Source organism: Macaca thibetana, chromosome 7 (assembly GCF_024542745.1).
Source record: "Macaca thibetana thibetana isolate TM-01 chromosome 7, ASM2454274v1, whole genome shotgun sequence".
Classification (NCBI taxonomy): domain Eukaryota; kingdom Metazoa; phylum Chordata; class Mammalia; order Primates; family Cercopithecidae; genus Macaca; species Macaca thibetana.
This window is the reverse complement of record NC_065584.1, coordinates 114,064,894-114,079,987: the sequence shown is the minus strand read 5'-3', so window position 1 is coordinate 114,079,987 and position 15,094 is coordinate 114,064,894. Positions and strand designations below refer to the sequence as shown.

The 15,094-nt window shown below is 49.3% G+C and overlaps 1 protein-coding gene across 1 annotated transcript; it reads right to left on the bottom strand.

The window, feature by feature from the left end:
* Positions 1–1,261: 1,261 nt before the first annotated feature.
* LOC126957912 (golgin subfamily A member 8S-like) lies at positions 1,262–14,801 on the bottom strand. Its single transcript, XM_050795852.1, has 19 exons — positions 14,656–14,801; positions 12,844–12,963; positions 12,200–12,259; positions 11,936–12,016; positions 11,041–11,079; positions 10,728–10,775; positions 10,555–10,639; positions 10,352–10,461; positions 9,225–9,311; positions 9,012–9,119; positions 8,730–8,817; positions 8,081–8,333; positions 7,744–7,813; positions 6,326–6,401; positions 5,803–5,894; positions 5,130–5,230; positions 4,947–5,047; positions 4,711–4,857; positions 1,262–4,626 (listed from the first exon to the last, which is right to left on the bottom strand). The coding sequence occupies exons 1-19, from the start codon at positions 14,737–14,739 to the stop codon at positions 4,433–4,435; spliced, it is 1,944 nt and encodes a 647-aa protein (XP_050651809.1). The 5' UTR covers positions 14,740–14,801; the 3' UTR covers positions 1,262–4,432.
* Between the last annotated feature and the right edge of the window lie 293 nt (positions 14,802–15,094).

The window sequence follows — 15,094 nt, the reverse complement described above, 5'->3', positions numbered from 1 at the left end:
GGGGACGGAATGGAAGACGCCTGGGCTGGGTGGAAGTCAGTGCCCTTAGGTGCTGGTACCTGTCTTCCCGGCCACCGCTAGATCAGGCTTCTGAGCCTGTTGGCTGTCAGGGCCGGACTGCGCCCCGCAGGCGCCATGGCAGTCCCAGTGGAATCCCCCAGGTGCCACCAGGCAGCATACAGGTAACAAGCCTGGAAGGTCCCCAACAGCCTAGCTGGACATGCCCAAGACACTCTGGGGCTCCTCGTTCGGTGGCACAAACTCCAGGACCCAGTGAGGGAAATGGGAGCACACCAGGCCGAGGAGTATGGCTAAATCGGTTTATTCCAAAATAAAAAGCAAAATAAACAGGAGTCACATCACTACGGAGCCACGACCCCATCCCCGCCTCCTTCCTCTGTCCTATGCTAGCAATAAATAAGTTTCCCAGCCACAAATAATTATTAGAACCTCCTCCCCATGTGTCAGTTCCAACCTCCACTAGGTCCGATACAGGGGCGGCCCTACCCGCTGGGATATACAAAAGGTTACACAGACAGAATAAGTACACCAGGGAAGGGGGGGTTACCCCAGCAGCCCGTGCCCTTGCCTGGTCCACAGTTAGCCCCACTGTCCTGCCTCAGCTACCTCTCTGAATAAGAAGCTGGGAGCCTCCCTGAGGGAAAAGTTGCTATGGTGAGAGAAAGGAGGCCATCAGGCCTCCTCCAAACAAACCAACTCCACCAGCCTCTGGCTCTTAAATAACAATCATCATCATCCAGAAATTTAAGGACTCAGCCCTGGTCAAGGTGGCAAAGGGTCTGTTTGTCTTTCCGCATTAGACAGAGGTCTTGTCTTGCTACCCTAATTGTAAAGGGGTGGCAGGGACATGGTGGCGGTGGAGACTCCAGCCCAGCTTCTCCAGGGCTTGCTGTCAGGGGCCTGCTTTTAATTTTCATTTTTGTCCCATGACTTTAAAATCCCATAACTTCTTTTTCGTAAGTTTTTTTTAGTAACTTCCCATAAAACTTTTTTCTCCTTTTTTGCCACAACTTTTTTACTTTTTTATCCCATAACTTTTTCACCCCATAACTTTAATCCCATAACATTTTATTTTGTGTTCTTTTAATAAACACCTGCATAGTTATATTACAATTTTATAAAAATGAAACAGATTTTCTCATGCCAAGCATGCCTAGCATTTGCACAGTATCAATACCTTTAATATTATAGTTTTCAAGACATGCAAAATAAAATTTTAAGGAAAAAAACAGCACTTTGCAACAATTAAATCATTTATTACATTACAGTAGCATCACACCAGCAGTCAATAATGCCACTTTAGGCAAAGGTCTTTCAGTATTTCTATTATACATTCTGTTTACAAGAATTCATAAATTGGTAAAATTCATTCTAAGAAAACTTGACAAATAAAGCTTTGGGCTGGAATTGGCATTTCTTTCTTTGCTTTTTCTTCCCACCATTTGTTTCTTTTAAACTACAGTGTTCATATTTTAAAATGTTTTAACTTATTTCAGAACATTAAGATAGCAGTTACATTTTTTAATAGTTATATTGTTTTAAAAATGACTCTTTAAGATAAGATTTTAGACTAACTATATTATGGATAGGGCTGATTTACATTTTCAAATTCCTAAAAGTCAGCTTTGGTTTTAGAGCTCATTTTGTTTTTTTTCATTTCTGGAAAACCTATCAGGTTTAATCAAATACTTTTAAAATGATTATTATATATTGCAATCTTTAAATAGGTGTTTTGATTCTTCCTACAGAAATTCAAATTTATTCAGTTGAACTCACATTTTAAAATTCTATGTTTCTGATGAACTCTAACCTTCCAATGTTGCCCTCTAAGCAAATCGAAAGCTGCCTTACACTGAATGAGGACGAGCACAAATACTTGGCTGAATGAGGTATCGCAAAAGACTGCATGCACTTTGAAGAAAGACTTAAGTTATTGTCATATGATTTCCATTCTTTTTAGCTTTTTCTTAAATATATGACAAATACCTACACAAAGAGTGGAATTTCAGTTAATACAGTAAATTTATTTTCCAGATGGACATTCAGCTGGAATATGCCGGTGTGTGATTTAACCCATCGGCACCTGATGAACACAGTATGGTCAGATTGGTCACAGATGCTAAACACTATCTGAAGGTCATGCCCAGTCACTCATGTTTATCAGGGTAAAAGTGAAGTTATTTCAACGATAAAAGTACCTTTGAAATAATTTATCCATGTATTAGATAAACCCAGTTTCAGAATGATAAAGAAAAAACATTAGACCAAATAATATGGCTAATTAACAGTGGTCCGATTTCTAGCCCGAGGTTTTACAATGGACTTAAAGTAACTGTCTTTAAACTGAACTCAAAGAATGCAAAAGTGGCAAGTTCAGAAAATAAAAGGCAAGAACAGGACTTACCCACGGGCTAGAAATCGGACCACTGCTAATTAGCCACATTATTTGGTCTAACATTTTTTACTTTATCATTCTGAAACTGGGCTTATCTAATACATTGATACATTCATACAATTTGGAAGACTCCATTGAAGTCACAACGACCCAATATTTGCGCTCTTTCAGTGAATGCAGGCAAATCTGTTATTCCATCGGTAAAATCGTATTTTGCTCTCCTGTTAGAATATCATATTTATAAAAGTGTCATAAGGATGCCAGATGCTAAAAATGGAGATGGTCTGGTAACTAGAAATCCCCACCCCAGGGAGCACACGTACATATCTCCCTACATCCTAATACTGTGATGTGTTTTGGACACAGACATTAGAACCTCATGAAGTTTTAACTGTTGAGTCTTTCCCAAGCATCATCAAGTTATGATTTAGGCAATGTGTGACTGAAATTCATTCATTCCTCATGCATAGGCACGATCACATAAATACTGCACAAAATATGTCCCTAACTGAAACCGAGAGGTACAAAAACATATTTCACGCTTCGTAAAGAAATTTGCGAAGAAATATACCTGTGATTGTATAGACACGTTACCTCGTAATACACTGACATTCACAAACAGTAGATTGCACTGCAGTTTGTAAACATCTTAAGTTGCATAAAGTTCTCCTTGATTTTCAAAGACAGTATAATACTGTCTACTAAAACTCCTTGTTTCAATTAAGTACTCTCACATATATTAATTTATAATAATGTTTGTTATTATTTTTTAAAGTGTTTTCCATTCAAGGAAAACAAGTAAATTCCTATGTCAGAGTAACTAAGGTGGTTGAAGAATAGGTATTAGCCAGAGAGGTCTAGATGGTAAAATCAGTCTTCAAGCCTCAAAGAAGCTCTGTGAACAGAGGAATGCCAGGTGTCACACAATGTTCACTCTAATTCATTCTTGACCAGAGCCTGTATGCCTGTTCCAGGGACATTTAAACTCTTAAAGGATTTCTTATGATCTTTACTAAATACATTAAGAAGAATGCCAGCCAGCGCCCTTTTGTGTACTGGGACATGTAGTCATGTGATTAAAACAGGTAACATGAACTCTGATTTTCAAATGTATTACAGATACAAATGCTCTAAGCTAGGAAAGGTTTTCCACATCCACAGTCAATCATGGGAGCCTTTCATTCCTCAGAAATAATCCCTTTTTAGGTGACGGATAAAGAGTACAACTGCTGCAGCTCGTGATGCAATATCTTCATGAGCCCAGAGCACACACGAATCCTAAGGGAACTACCATAGTACAGCGCTCGTTCTTGGCACCGGAACAAAGGAAACACACTGTATCCCGCACATTCCTGCCGGATCAGGCCACTGTCCTCTTCTGTGAGATTTAAAAAGCTTCCCCAAAACGTTATTACTCCCATCACCAGTACACAGAAAATGGGGGAAAGGCTGTTTCCAGTTCTCAGACTTTAAACAACTCTAATGTCAGTACTCACGCTGGCATATATTACAAAGTAATCAACAGTGCACACTTGAGGGCAAACCGCATATTGAGCTAATGAAGGGCTCACTGTGATTAAGATTAAATCAAACATAATAGCAGAACATAAGCAAATTTTATCTGAATTCTGTAATGAACATACATGCTGCAATAACATTAAAAAAGCATGGCAGCCTATTCCAAACAGTAAGAATAGTTTTGTGCAAACAGTGGGTCTTTGTGTGTTTGAACTCCCACCACGTAAGGGCAAACTCGATATGCATGCTAATGACCTACAATTATGAAATTAAAACAGAAAAATGCTAAAGGATGCCAGAGTGAACCTCAGTGAAGGCCACAGAGACCCAATCTCTTACAACTTTTTACAAATAAACTTAAACTATAAATTAGAAACACAAATAATCAAGAGTGGCTCTAACATTCAAATGAAGTAAATGGATTGTGTAGGAGATTCACCCCATAACTTTGTTTCTTTTTAAAAAATGTCTTGACCAGCTCTTTGATGATGGTGATGTTTATCTCCTTCTTCTTGGCAGCCAAGCCCAGCAAAAGAACGGCACACAGCGGTTGCTGCCCAAGCCTGGGTGCTCCTGGTGCTCCTGGTGCTCCTGCGCGATGGGCTGTGCAGTGGGGTTGTCGTGGGGAGGCCCCTCCCTGGCTTCTCCTTGCCCAGTCTCGGCGCTGACGCTGAGGCTCACCTCACAAAGATCTTTGGAGAGAGGGAGGCGGGGATCTGAGCACAGTGCAAACCCCCTGCTCCTGCCTGCCCGCCCCGCCTGAGGGCTCTACTCACCACCATGCTGGTTGGCAGCCCTAAGCTCCTGGGGGGCTGGGGCTCCTGGACGGGGCTCATGAGCAGGGTTCTGGGAAGAGGTCAGGAGTTTGCTGTGCTCGTTGTTGTGGTCCGCACAAGCCATAATAGCATCTCCTGCAGCTCCACCTGGAGGGAGGGGTGCTCAGCTGTCACGCTGCTGCCGGCGCCCACCCTCACGCCCACCCCCACCCCTGCAGAGATGTTGCACACCCTACCTTCATCTCCTCCCTGTGCTGGACCAGCCTGATGATGTCCTCCTCCCATTGGTGCATCCTCGGCACTGCCCCCTGCCTCTGTTAGAAGCTGATGAACATTCCTGCGGAAGGACAGGGCTCAGACGCTGGGGCCCCTCCGAAGGCCCTGCAGCTCCCCCTGCCCTGCCCTGGCCTCCCACTCACTGATGGCATCTCTCTCCCCAGTATTCGATGAACGGAAGTTCGGGTTTCTCCACCAGCTCACTCAGGTCCGCCATCTCCTCCCGGTGGTCCATAAAGCCGCTCTGGAGCCAAAATAATGGGGTCACATCTTGGCAGCGACCTGCCCTCAGGTGGCATTTTCAAGTAAGTCATGGAGAAGCTGGAGGTGAGTCCTGGCATGGGCCAGCTTCTCCACAACTTCCTGCAGGGCCCGGTGGGTCTCCGCACTCACAGACTCGCCCCCAGTCCCTGGGGCTGGGACCGCTGCCTCTGGCTCCTTCTGGGCCGAGGCCACCAGGTAAGCCAGGTGCTGGCAGCACACCCTCTGCTCTGTCACCCGCTCTCGTAACCCTGCCTGCTCCTCCTGGGCACTGGCTCCAGCGGATTTGAAAAATGCCACCTGAGGGCAAGACGTGAGCATTCTTGTAGGGACATACACAGAACAAACGGGGCAGAGGGGTGGAGCGCAGCCCCTTCCCTTGGGGCCCCAGAGAGTGCACCTTTTGGTCACAGGTGAAATGGGGTCTAACCACTGGCTCCCGGAAGGGATGAGGGCGCAGAGAAATCAGAAGGCAGGGAAAGTAAGAGCATAAAGGGGTCTTGCTGGGACCACAGAGGAAGGTGGTAAAATGGGTGCTGGGGGAGTCAGGCTCACCATGGCCTCCCAGCTCTCCTGGTCCTCTGGGACGCTCGGCATGGGCCGAGGTCCCTCCTCCTCCTCACTGTCCAGATGTTCTCCTCCATCTCCTGTAGGGGGTGGCCAGAGGGCTCCTCAGACAACCCAACAATGGAGGTACTGTGGGCCCACCTCTGCCTCCACCCTCACTATGTAACCCTGAGCCAGCCCCTCCCCAGACAGGAATAAGCTACTGTTCTTTATTTTTCCTTTTAAGAACCAAGATCTTGCTATACCGCCCAGCCACAGTCCCACTACCGGTCGGTGCAGGAGTTCTGACCTGCTCCGTTTCTGACCTGGGCCAGTTCAGCCATCCTTAGGCAACTTGGTGGCCCCCCGCTCCCAGGAGGTCACCATATTGGTGCCGAACTTAGTGCAGGCACCCGGTCGGCATAATGACCAGCTGTTCTAAAGGTCTCTTCCAACTCCTCAATCCTGTGCTGCTAACAGTCCCCCCTTCCTCCTGGGGCTCTCTCCTCTTCCTCTGAGTGGCCTCCCGTACCTTCCCCAGGGAGAGCCGTGAGGTTCAACGGGGCATTCAGCTGCTGGCTCTGCTGGCTGGAAGCTTCCAGGCGCTCCTAAGGGGCCAGGAAAGAGTAAGAAGGCATGGAGTTTGCCAGGTCGTCCCCCTCATGGCCCCATCCTCAGCAGCTCCCTCCCCTGGGTCTCCTGCAACTTTTGGCGGGCCATCTCGGCCACCGCTTTGCCCCAAGCTTCCTGCTGCTGCAGCTGGTTCATTAGCTGGGTCTGCTGCAGTAACTGCCTGTGCAGCGCCTCCTTCTCAGAGGTCAGCTGCTGATAGGTGGCCGCCTGCTGCTGATAGGTGGCCACGGACTGCTGCAGGTGACCCAGGTAATGGTCTGGCTGCTGCTGCAAACTCTGAGCCTCTTGGCTCTTCAACTCTACCTGCAAGAAGACCGTGGGTGTGACAGCACGTGGCGGCTGGCTTCCAGATTCTGGGCCCATTAATAGGGTCTCCAGGGCACTGTGGGGCTCTGTCACCTGCCTAGGACCCTCGCCCCTTACTCCAGGCCTAAGTGACTGCCTCCCTTTCCTAGAACCCCATGCCTCCTTTCCCAGGCTCAAATCTCATACCCTCTTCTCACCATTTAAACTGTAGGCCACAGACTGGTGGAAAAGCAGTGGGAGCCAGCCGCCATCTGCTAAGTGTGCTACAGGCCTAATGCTTTCCGTGTATTATCTCATTTAATCCACAGCACCTCTGTAAGGAAAATGCTAACTTTCTTTTAAAGTTAAAGAAACAGAAACTTAGAGATGCAAAGTACTTGAATGGTGACCAGTGGAACCAAGGCTGGAATCCAGTTGTAACATAAGGAGCCTTTTTGTTTTGTTTTGAGACAGAGTGTCACTCTGTAGCCTAGGCTAGAGTGCAGTGGTGCAATCTCAGCTCACTGCAACCTCCACCACCTGGGCTCAAGAGATTCTCATGCCTCAGCCTCCTGAGTAGGTGGGATTACAGGCATGCACCACCATGCCCGTTTTGTTTGTTTGTTTGTTTTTGTAATTTTAGTAGAGATGTTACCATGTTGGCCAGGCTGATCTCAAACTCCCGACCTCAAGTGATTCTCCTGCCTCAGCCTCCCAAAGTGCTGAGATTATAGGCGTGAGCCACCGTGCCTGGCATAAGGAGCCTCTTATACCACTGTCTCTTCACCTATGACTGGGGGCTCCATGCCTCTAGCTGGGATGACGATTTCCAGACCTGGGAGGAGCCCAGGGCTACCCACCTCTAAAAGTCAGAAGGCAGGAAGGAAGAAATAGTCACAAGACTGCCCTGGAGGGTGCTGGGGTAACCTGCCCCCAGGCTGCAGCTGCCTCGACCTGGCACACCCCTCCCCAGAGGCTGGTGCCCGCCTCCCAGCCCTTCTTGGATGGGGCAGAGGTTACTGTCTCCTTCACCTCGTCCAGCTTCTCCTGTAGCTCCTCCACTTGCTGCTCCAACTGCAGTGCGCTCTTGTTCTCATTGTTCTGGACAGAGAGAAGGAATCAGCAGCCACCCACTGCAGCTGGAGACCCTAGAACTCGGTGTCTGCCTCCCATGGCACCAGGAAGGGTGGAGGCAGGTTAGAAAAATCATCCACTCTCTCCCACAGCCACCAGAGCAGGGCTCTGGCTCACAGGTGCCTTTAGAAGTAACATTTCACGTGAGGGCTACACTGCCCCAGTTTACAGGTGGGGAAACAAAGGCCTGGAGGGCTAGGGAGGAGGGCAGGCTCCCCAGCTGGGGCAACGCAGCAGCTCCTCGACGCCGCTCTGTGGCTCGGCCAGCTGCTGAAGCCTCTCCTCCTGCTCTCGAAGTCTCTCCTGCTTCCGAAGCCTCTCCTCCTGCTCCTGAAGCCTCTCCTTTTGTGGCAGGTTCAGGAGACTTACGTGTTGATGGTTTTCCAGCTGGGCCTGGAGCTCTGCTGACACCCTCTCTAGTTCCTTCCTCAGGTGCTGCAGCTCCTCCTCAGGGGGCACTGCTGGGGGCTCCGGGGGCAGGGGTTTAGCTGAGAAAGGAAGCAGACAATAAGGGCCTCTGGATTCTCAAAAACAAAAACAAAAAAACCAAACAACAACAACAAAAAAACCCTCCTCTTGGTGCACAGCTCCTCTCAGGCTCCCCAAACTTGGCCTCACTGCTAATGATTCCTCGCACCCGGATGGCAGCCAATCTTCCAAACCACTTTCAGATGGAGAGCACTGTGGGTGGCTGACAACGGGCCCCCTTTGCTGATGGGGACACTCAGGCTCATGGAGATGACAAGATTTGCTGTCTCCCGGCACAGACCTCTTTCCCTCTGCCTCAAAGCCCTTCCATCCACCCACCTCCCTGGAGCATTCTAAGCCCCTCCACAGCCCTCTGATGCCAGGCCTGCTCCCAGGTAACACCAGCCCCATCTTACCCATCTGGTTTTTGAGTTTGGACAAGCTCCTCTTCAGCTCCTCCACCCGACGTGTATCATCCTTCTTCTCTTTCTTCAAGGTGCAAACCTGCCCAAAGCACAGGGAAAAAGCGCCCTGGAGAGAGGGGCTGGTGGCTGGACAGGCTGCCATCTCCCTCTCTGCCCCCACCTCCACAAAGCCCAGACCCATGACCACATCTGGCTGTATATTCCCATGTTACAGATGCCCAGAAAGATCCAGTGACCCATCTAAGATGGGGGTGCTGAACGGTCAGACCTCACCTCCTGCCACATTTTTCTCATCCTCTGCTGCCACTGGGCCCTCTCTCCTTTTAGATGTTGAGCATATTCATCTCTCTCTAGATGGGCTTGTTTAAGTGAATCCTTCATCTGCAAGAATGGGCACAGAAGTTAGGAAGGGCTGTCACTGGTCCTCACCTGCTCCTGGCCACCTGGGGTCATCTTGCTTCCCTCCCTCCCTCTGCAAAACCCCACCTGTGTCAGCTGTGCTTTCAGCCGTGCCTTCTCCTGTATGGACCGCTCTAACTGCCACTCAATAAGTGCTTGACTGCGGCTTGAGAACTGGATGGTGAACAGTGAGAAGTTTCCAACTGGGGAGCCCGGGCCATTCCACACAGTGCCCCTTAAAAGGGCTAGGGCTAGGCTCAATATACAACTCGGTCAGTAAAGATCAATGCATTTCCAAGCCCATGGTCTGGTTTTTAAAAGAACTCAGTAAAATTGGAAGGGACAGGGAATGAGATCAAATTTACAGCTGGCTAACAGAGGCCCAGAGAGAGCAGATAATATTGCTATTGTTATTACTGTTATTACTACCACTGTCTGAACCTTTATGGAGTGCTTCACCAGGCACCATGCTAGCAATCCCATTTACTCCTCACAACCACCACAGGAGACAGTTACTATGATTCCCTCTATTGTGTAGATGAAAAATCATGAAGTATTTGAGGTTAAGCGCTTGCCGAAGATCACTTAGGCAGAGTTGGGATTTGAACACCCAGGTCTATCCGATTCTCTAAGCCCATTTTTCTTGCTGGGGTTGGGGGCACAGATAGGAAGGGGACAATTAATCTTTTGTTTACTTTTTGAAAGGATGACACATTCGTATAGTCCAAAACTCAGAAGGTACAGAAGGGAAGTATCTCCCAGCCGCCCTGTGGCTCTCTCCTGAGTTTTTTTTATGAACCTTGCAGACATGTTTTCTGTATATTATCATAATATGTACACACACACACACATACACACACACACACGTTTCCTCTCTACAGATATGGTATCATACTAAAGGTACTCTTCTGTACCTTCACAGTACAAGTACCCAATACCCCACCTAGGACTTGGCCAAGACCACAGCCAGGTAAGGGCAGGGCAGGCACTTGGCCTCCACGCTTTACGTCCAGTGCTCCCCGCCGCACCCCCCAACTCACCCACAGCAGCTGACTCAGCCCCAGGCTGCCTCTAACAACCAGACACAAAAGCAGTGAGACATGGCCATGCTGCCTCCTGGGCAGGACACTCCATCCTGCAGAAGGGACTTTTAGGCTCACTCCTCCATCTGTGAAGCCGGGCTCCCAGGGGACAGGGCAGGTGGTTGAACTCACACTGATCTCCTTCTCCTCCTGTGTGGCGGGGACAGCAGACAGAGCCTGCTCTAACTCTTCTATACACTGCAGTGTTTGTTGCAGGCGGCCAGCCAGATCCTTGGACTCTTCTGTAATGAGAGTTGAGATGGGGCCCAAAGGACTCTCCCTAAAGACCTTTCAAAGTGCCAGGTTGAAGGGTGACAGGGCGCCCAGATTCCCACCTTCAAAGTATCTGAGAGAACGTTTCGTGTGATTCATGTCTGTATTTAGTTTCTTTATCTGTCTATTCAATCTCTGGATTTGAACCTTTGGGAGAAAAGCCAAGCAAGTGCTGGAAGAGAAGGAAAGAAACATTCTCCGGAGGACAGGAGAAAACTTCACACCCTCCACTCACCTCTAGCTCCCTTTCGGCTTTCTGTTTCTCATTGTTTGCCTTCTTTTCCTATAGGAAGAGGAAGACAGAGCTCTTACCAGGGGGAGGCAGAGATGGCACAGCAAGAGACATGCCCCCAGAATGCAACCACTGCCCCAGGACAGGTCCACCCATGGGACCAGGTTATCAGGGACCCTGTGGGGATGGGGTGGAATCTGAGGGGTGAGCCTTCTTCCCCAGGCTGGGAGTGGGCGAGACGAGACTGGGGCCTCTACGTCTGAGTGCCCCCCAAACCCAGCGGTCATGTCGAGAGGAAACAAAGAAATCACATTACTTCTTCCAGCTGATGTTCCACTTGTTTCTTCTGTTGTTCCTGTGGGGAGAGTCAAATTAAGGTGATGGAGGGTGGCCCCTCAACTCTATTCTCCAGACCAGGAAGTGGTAGGCAGGGGCCAGGAATGGATTTTAAAGGCAAGGTTCTCAGACCCAATGGGAACACGAACTGGTAAACCCTCCTCAAGCTCCCAAGGACAGAGGATTTGGGTCTTTGTCGGCTTTCGCCCACAGCCACAGAACTCAAAGTCTGAATGTGGAATCTCTTGAGAGGACAGGAACACAATCCTCTAGAGATGGAGTTGGAGAAAGGCCCCCCTCCTGCCCGCTTGTGATTTAGAAAAGTGCGTTCATTCAATAAACATTTACTGCGCATGAATGGGCCAGGTACGGTTCTTCACAGCAGATATAGGCTAACGGAAAAGGACAGACAGCAGCCCTTGGCCCTGAGGTTTCCATTCTAGGCGGCCTTTAAATCTCGGACTCTCAGAGCTAACAGACACCTTTGATACTCACTACCTCCTCTGGAAACACAAACCCAAAAAGGAGAGGTGGCTTGTCCAGAATCAAAGAGCAAATTAGGGACTGAGTCACAGCAGAAATACGGCGCCCCTGACAACCAGTCAGGCTCGCACTTCCCCGAGAGGCAACAACCCCAGGGCGTGTGTAGCAAGGACTTGAGCAGGGGTGTGTGGAGAGGAGACAGTCGGCAAAGAGGGCAGCAAAAGAACAGCCATGCTGCGTGCTCTGGGGTCCCTCCAGGTGAGGTCTGGGAGCCCCAGCTCCCTATTTGCCCTTGGCACCAGGGACCCCCAGCCCCTTTCTTCAGGGCCCCAAGGGGAAAATGGAGCCCGGGATTGGCAGCGTGGAATCAGGGGACCCCACTGGACTCTTACCAGAGATTTGATGATGTTATTCAGTCGACTGATTTTGACGGACCTCGAGTCCAGGACAGCTGCTAGTTCTTGGGACGGGCTCTGAGGCGCATGTAGAGAAGACGAGGTGGAGGATAAGTCGGGGGAGAGGTAGAGAGAACAATCATTAGGGCTGGGGTGTGTGTGGGCTGTCTCAGCTGGCAGAGGGGCACCCAGTCCCCACTGTGGGAGGAGGTTAGAGGATCGGCCTGCAGGGTCACTGCACCTCCACCCAGAGCCTCTTACCTCCAGATCCTTGAGGGGTGCAGATGACGTAGGGCCCTCTCCGTTGATACCTGTTGCTGACTACAAGAGGTGAGAGTGCACATGGAGATGTTCTGTCCTCCTCAGTGTCAGAGCCCTCTGACTTCCTTTCTTCCCCATCAATGGGTAACATTTTCTTTTCTGCCTATCTTGGACCCTTTGTCCCGTAACTCCTTTATGCCAACTTCTCTCGTGGTTCTTATCTCCCCACCATCCCACCCTGGGGCCCTTTCTGTGACTCCTGATGGCAAATGGCTGTTCTCATTGCCCTGGCTTCCCCTTGAGACTGGGGATGAGGAAATTCAAAGAGCAATGACCATATCCTGGATGTCCTGGGTGTTTACAGCAGGCCAAGTACTAGGGATTAACATAAAACAGTAACAAATCTCATTTAAACCTCAAAAATGGAAGTCAAACAATAATACCACCTCTATTACACAGATGTGCAAAGAGAGGCCCAAAGAGCTCAAGCAACTCACCCTAAATCATATCCCTAGCAGATGGAGAGGCAGGATTCAAACCCAGAATTCTGAACCAGTACCCAACAGTCTATCCACAATCTTAACAATTACCCTCTACTGCCCCTTGTGCCCCCTGTCCCCAGGAGCCTGGCCACCAAGACTCACATCCCCAGGTGAGTGGGAACCACCAGAAGTGGCTGTCTCAGGGCTACTGCCATTTGTTTTCCTGTTCTTCTTCGCTCCTGCTGGACCACCAGGGCTGTTTCTGTGCCAATATTCTTTTAACTGTAGGAAAGAAGATCAGTAATCCTCATGGAATCATCAGCCCCTACAGCCACATCCTCCTTTACAGTTTTTACAAAATACTCTTATACACCTCTGATTTAATGACACCAACAACTGTACAAGGTGTTGTCACAATCATTTAGTGACTGAGAGGGATTGATATCTTGGCTAGAAAAAAAAAAGGAAAGAAAAAGGTGATACTGGAACTTTGAAACTCAGTCTTCTGACTCCAAGCTCTCGGGTTTTGAGAAGAATCAGCAGCTGCCTAGGACAAAAACCAGAGGCAGAGGTAGAAAAGTAAACATTAAGTACGCAGGAACCGTATGCCCTGTGGTTTAGAGTCATACATCCTCACATGTCTGTTAGTGTCAAGAAGTGCACCAGTACCTCTCAAACTTTTATATCAATGTGTCCTCATGGCAGAAGGCAGCCTTTCTGTTAAATCTGGTAATTCATCAGAAAGAGGACAACCCAAGCCTCATTTCAGAGAGAAGTCTGATATACTCTTGGAAATCTGTGACTGTCATCCTTAAGTACATTAATGTTTTTTTCTCCTGATCTCAAGAGAATCAAGGGAAACTGATGCTTCAGAAAGATGTCCCATATTTGTCCTGTGGCACTCAAGGTACACCAGGTTGAGATAATATGAGGAAGATTCAAGCTATCAAGTTCAGTTTCCCAAGATCTATTCCACAGAAGATGAGCGAATCTCACTTCAGAGACCACTGACTGAATGGCAGTCTGGTCCCAGAACCATGGAGAATTAGAATATGAGGTGGAGAACACAGAAAAAAAGATTAAAATCTCTCTCTGGAAAGTAGAAGCCTGGGAGAAAACCAAACCAAACCCATCCTCCCATTGCCACATGGAGGTACGGTCAACGTTTTGCGCTCACAGGGGAAGTGTAGGCTTTCCCCCCTGTCATTGTCGATGTTAAGGGAGTGAGACAGCCTGAAACCTCTTGCTCCTAGGTCCCACAGTCTCCATTCCCCTTCCAGCTGCAAATTTGTGCTGTGACCAGAGGAATCAGAAATGGGTGAGAATGCTTAGGGGACTGGGTCATAAGATCAAAGGCCAGTCTTCCAGTAATGACAGTTCCTAGGCAGACTGTGACATCACTACATTCCACTCCTCCTGATGAGGGGGAGGGACCACATCAGCGCAATGTCCGAGTTACCACTCCATGATGGGGGAGGGAAACACAAGGTTGGGACCCAGGTCCTTGGAGATGCCAGTGTAAAGAGCCCAGGGAGGTTAACCTTGAGGCAGCAGGAGGGGAGGGCAGAGTCTGCAGCAGGGAGCCCCAGGAGTCACCAGCCCAAAGTCACCCAGGGATGACACACGAGGGCAGGGCCTGGGGCTGGGGGACCAAGGTCCCTAGAGGTGCAAGCCCAAAGAGCCCAGGGAGGTCAAGCTTGGGGCAGCAGGAGATGAGGGCCCAGTAATGCAGCAGGAAGCCCCAGGAGTCACCCACCCAAAGTCACCCTGGGGTGATTGGCAAGGGCAGGGACTGGGCTGCTTGCTGAAGGGGTGAGGCTGGCTGACAAAACTTTGATGGGGGTAGCCCAGAGGCACTAGGGTTAGTGGGCCCAGTCCAGTGTGCCTCAGGAGTGGTATGGACTCTGGTAGTGGTCTTGTTGTCAGAGGGGATCTGTGGCTGGGTTGGGGGGCCATGACCTGGTACGTTTTTACCTTTTTCTTGGCCTCAGCCAATATGCTCTGTCGAGTTTCTTCTGCCATTGCAGAGTGGGGAGGGAGGCGGGGTTGGGGCCACATCAGCAAAATCCTAGCAAGCACTGATCAACACCTCCAGTCACCTACCAGGCAGCTGTGCGACTGAGCCAGAGGAGGCGTAACCAGGGCTGCAGTAGAATGCCAAAAGGGGCGTGGCCTTAATGCTCCAAGCCCATTGGTCAATTAGAAAGATGAAAGGGAATGGGGGCGTGGCTAGACAGCAGTGTGTCCAGAGGGACTCATGGCTCACAAGGAAAGCTGCCCATGCAACTGCTGTCCCCACCCACTCTAAGAGAGGGGAGAGGTTGTCCACTCTAGGAGAACGGAGGGGCTTTAAAAGCTTTAAAACTTTTAAAAATATATGTGTGTGTACTTTATATATATGTGTGTCCGTGTG

What these genes read in the sequence shown, in the direction of transcription:
- LOC126957912 (XM_050795852.1), bottom strand. Translation starts at nt 14,739, where the DNA reads ATGTGGCCCCAACCCCGCCTCCCTCCCCACTCTGCAATGGCAGAAGAA. An exon ending in GTTCCCACTCACCTGGGGAT is followed by an intron (nt 12,260 to 12,843) that starts GTGAGTCTTGGT and finishes CACCTCTTGTAG; the next exon opens with TCAGCAACAGGTATCAACGG. An exon ending in AGCACAGGGAGGAGATGAAG is followed by an intron (nt 4,858 to 4,946) that starts GTAGGGTGTGCA and finishes CCCTCCCTCCAG; the next exon opens with GTGGAGCTGCAGGAGATGCT.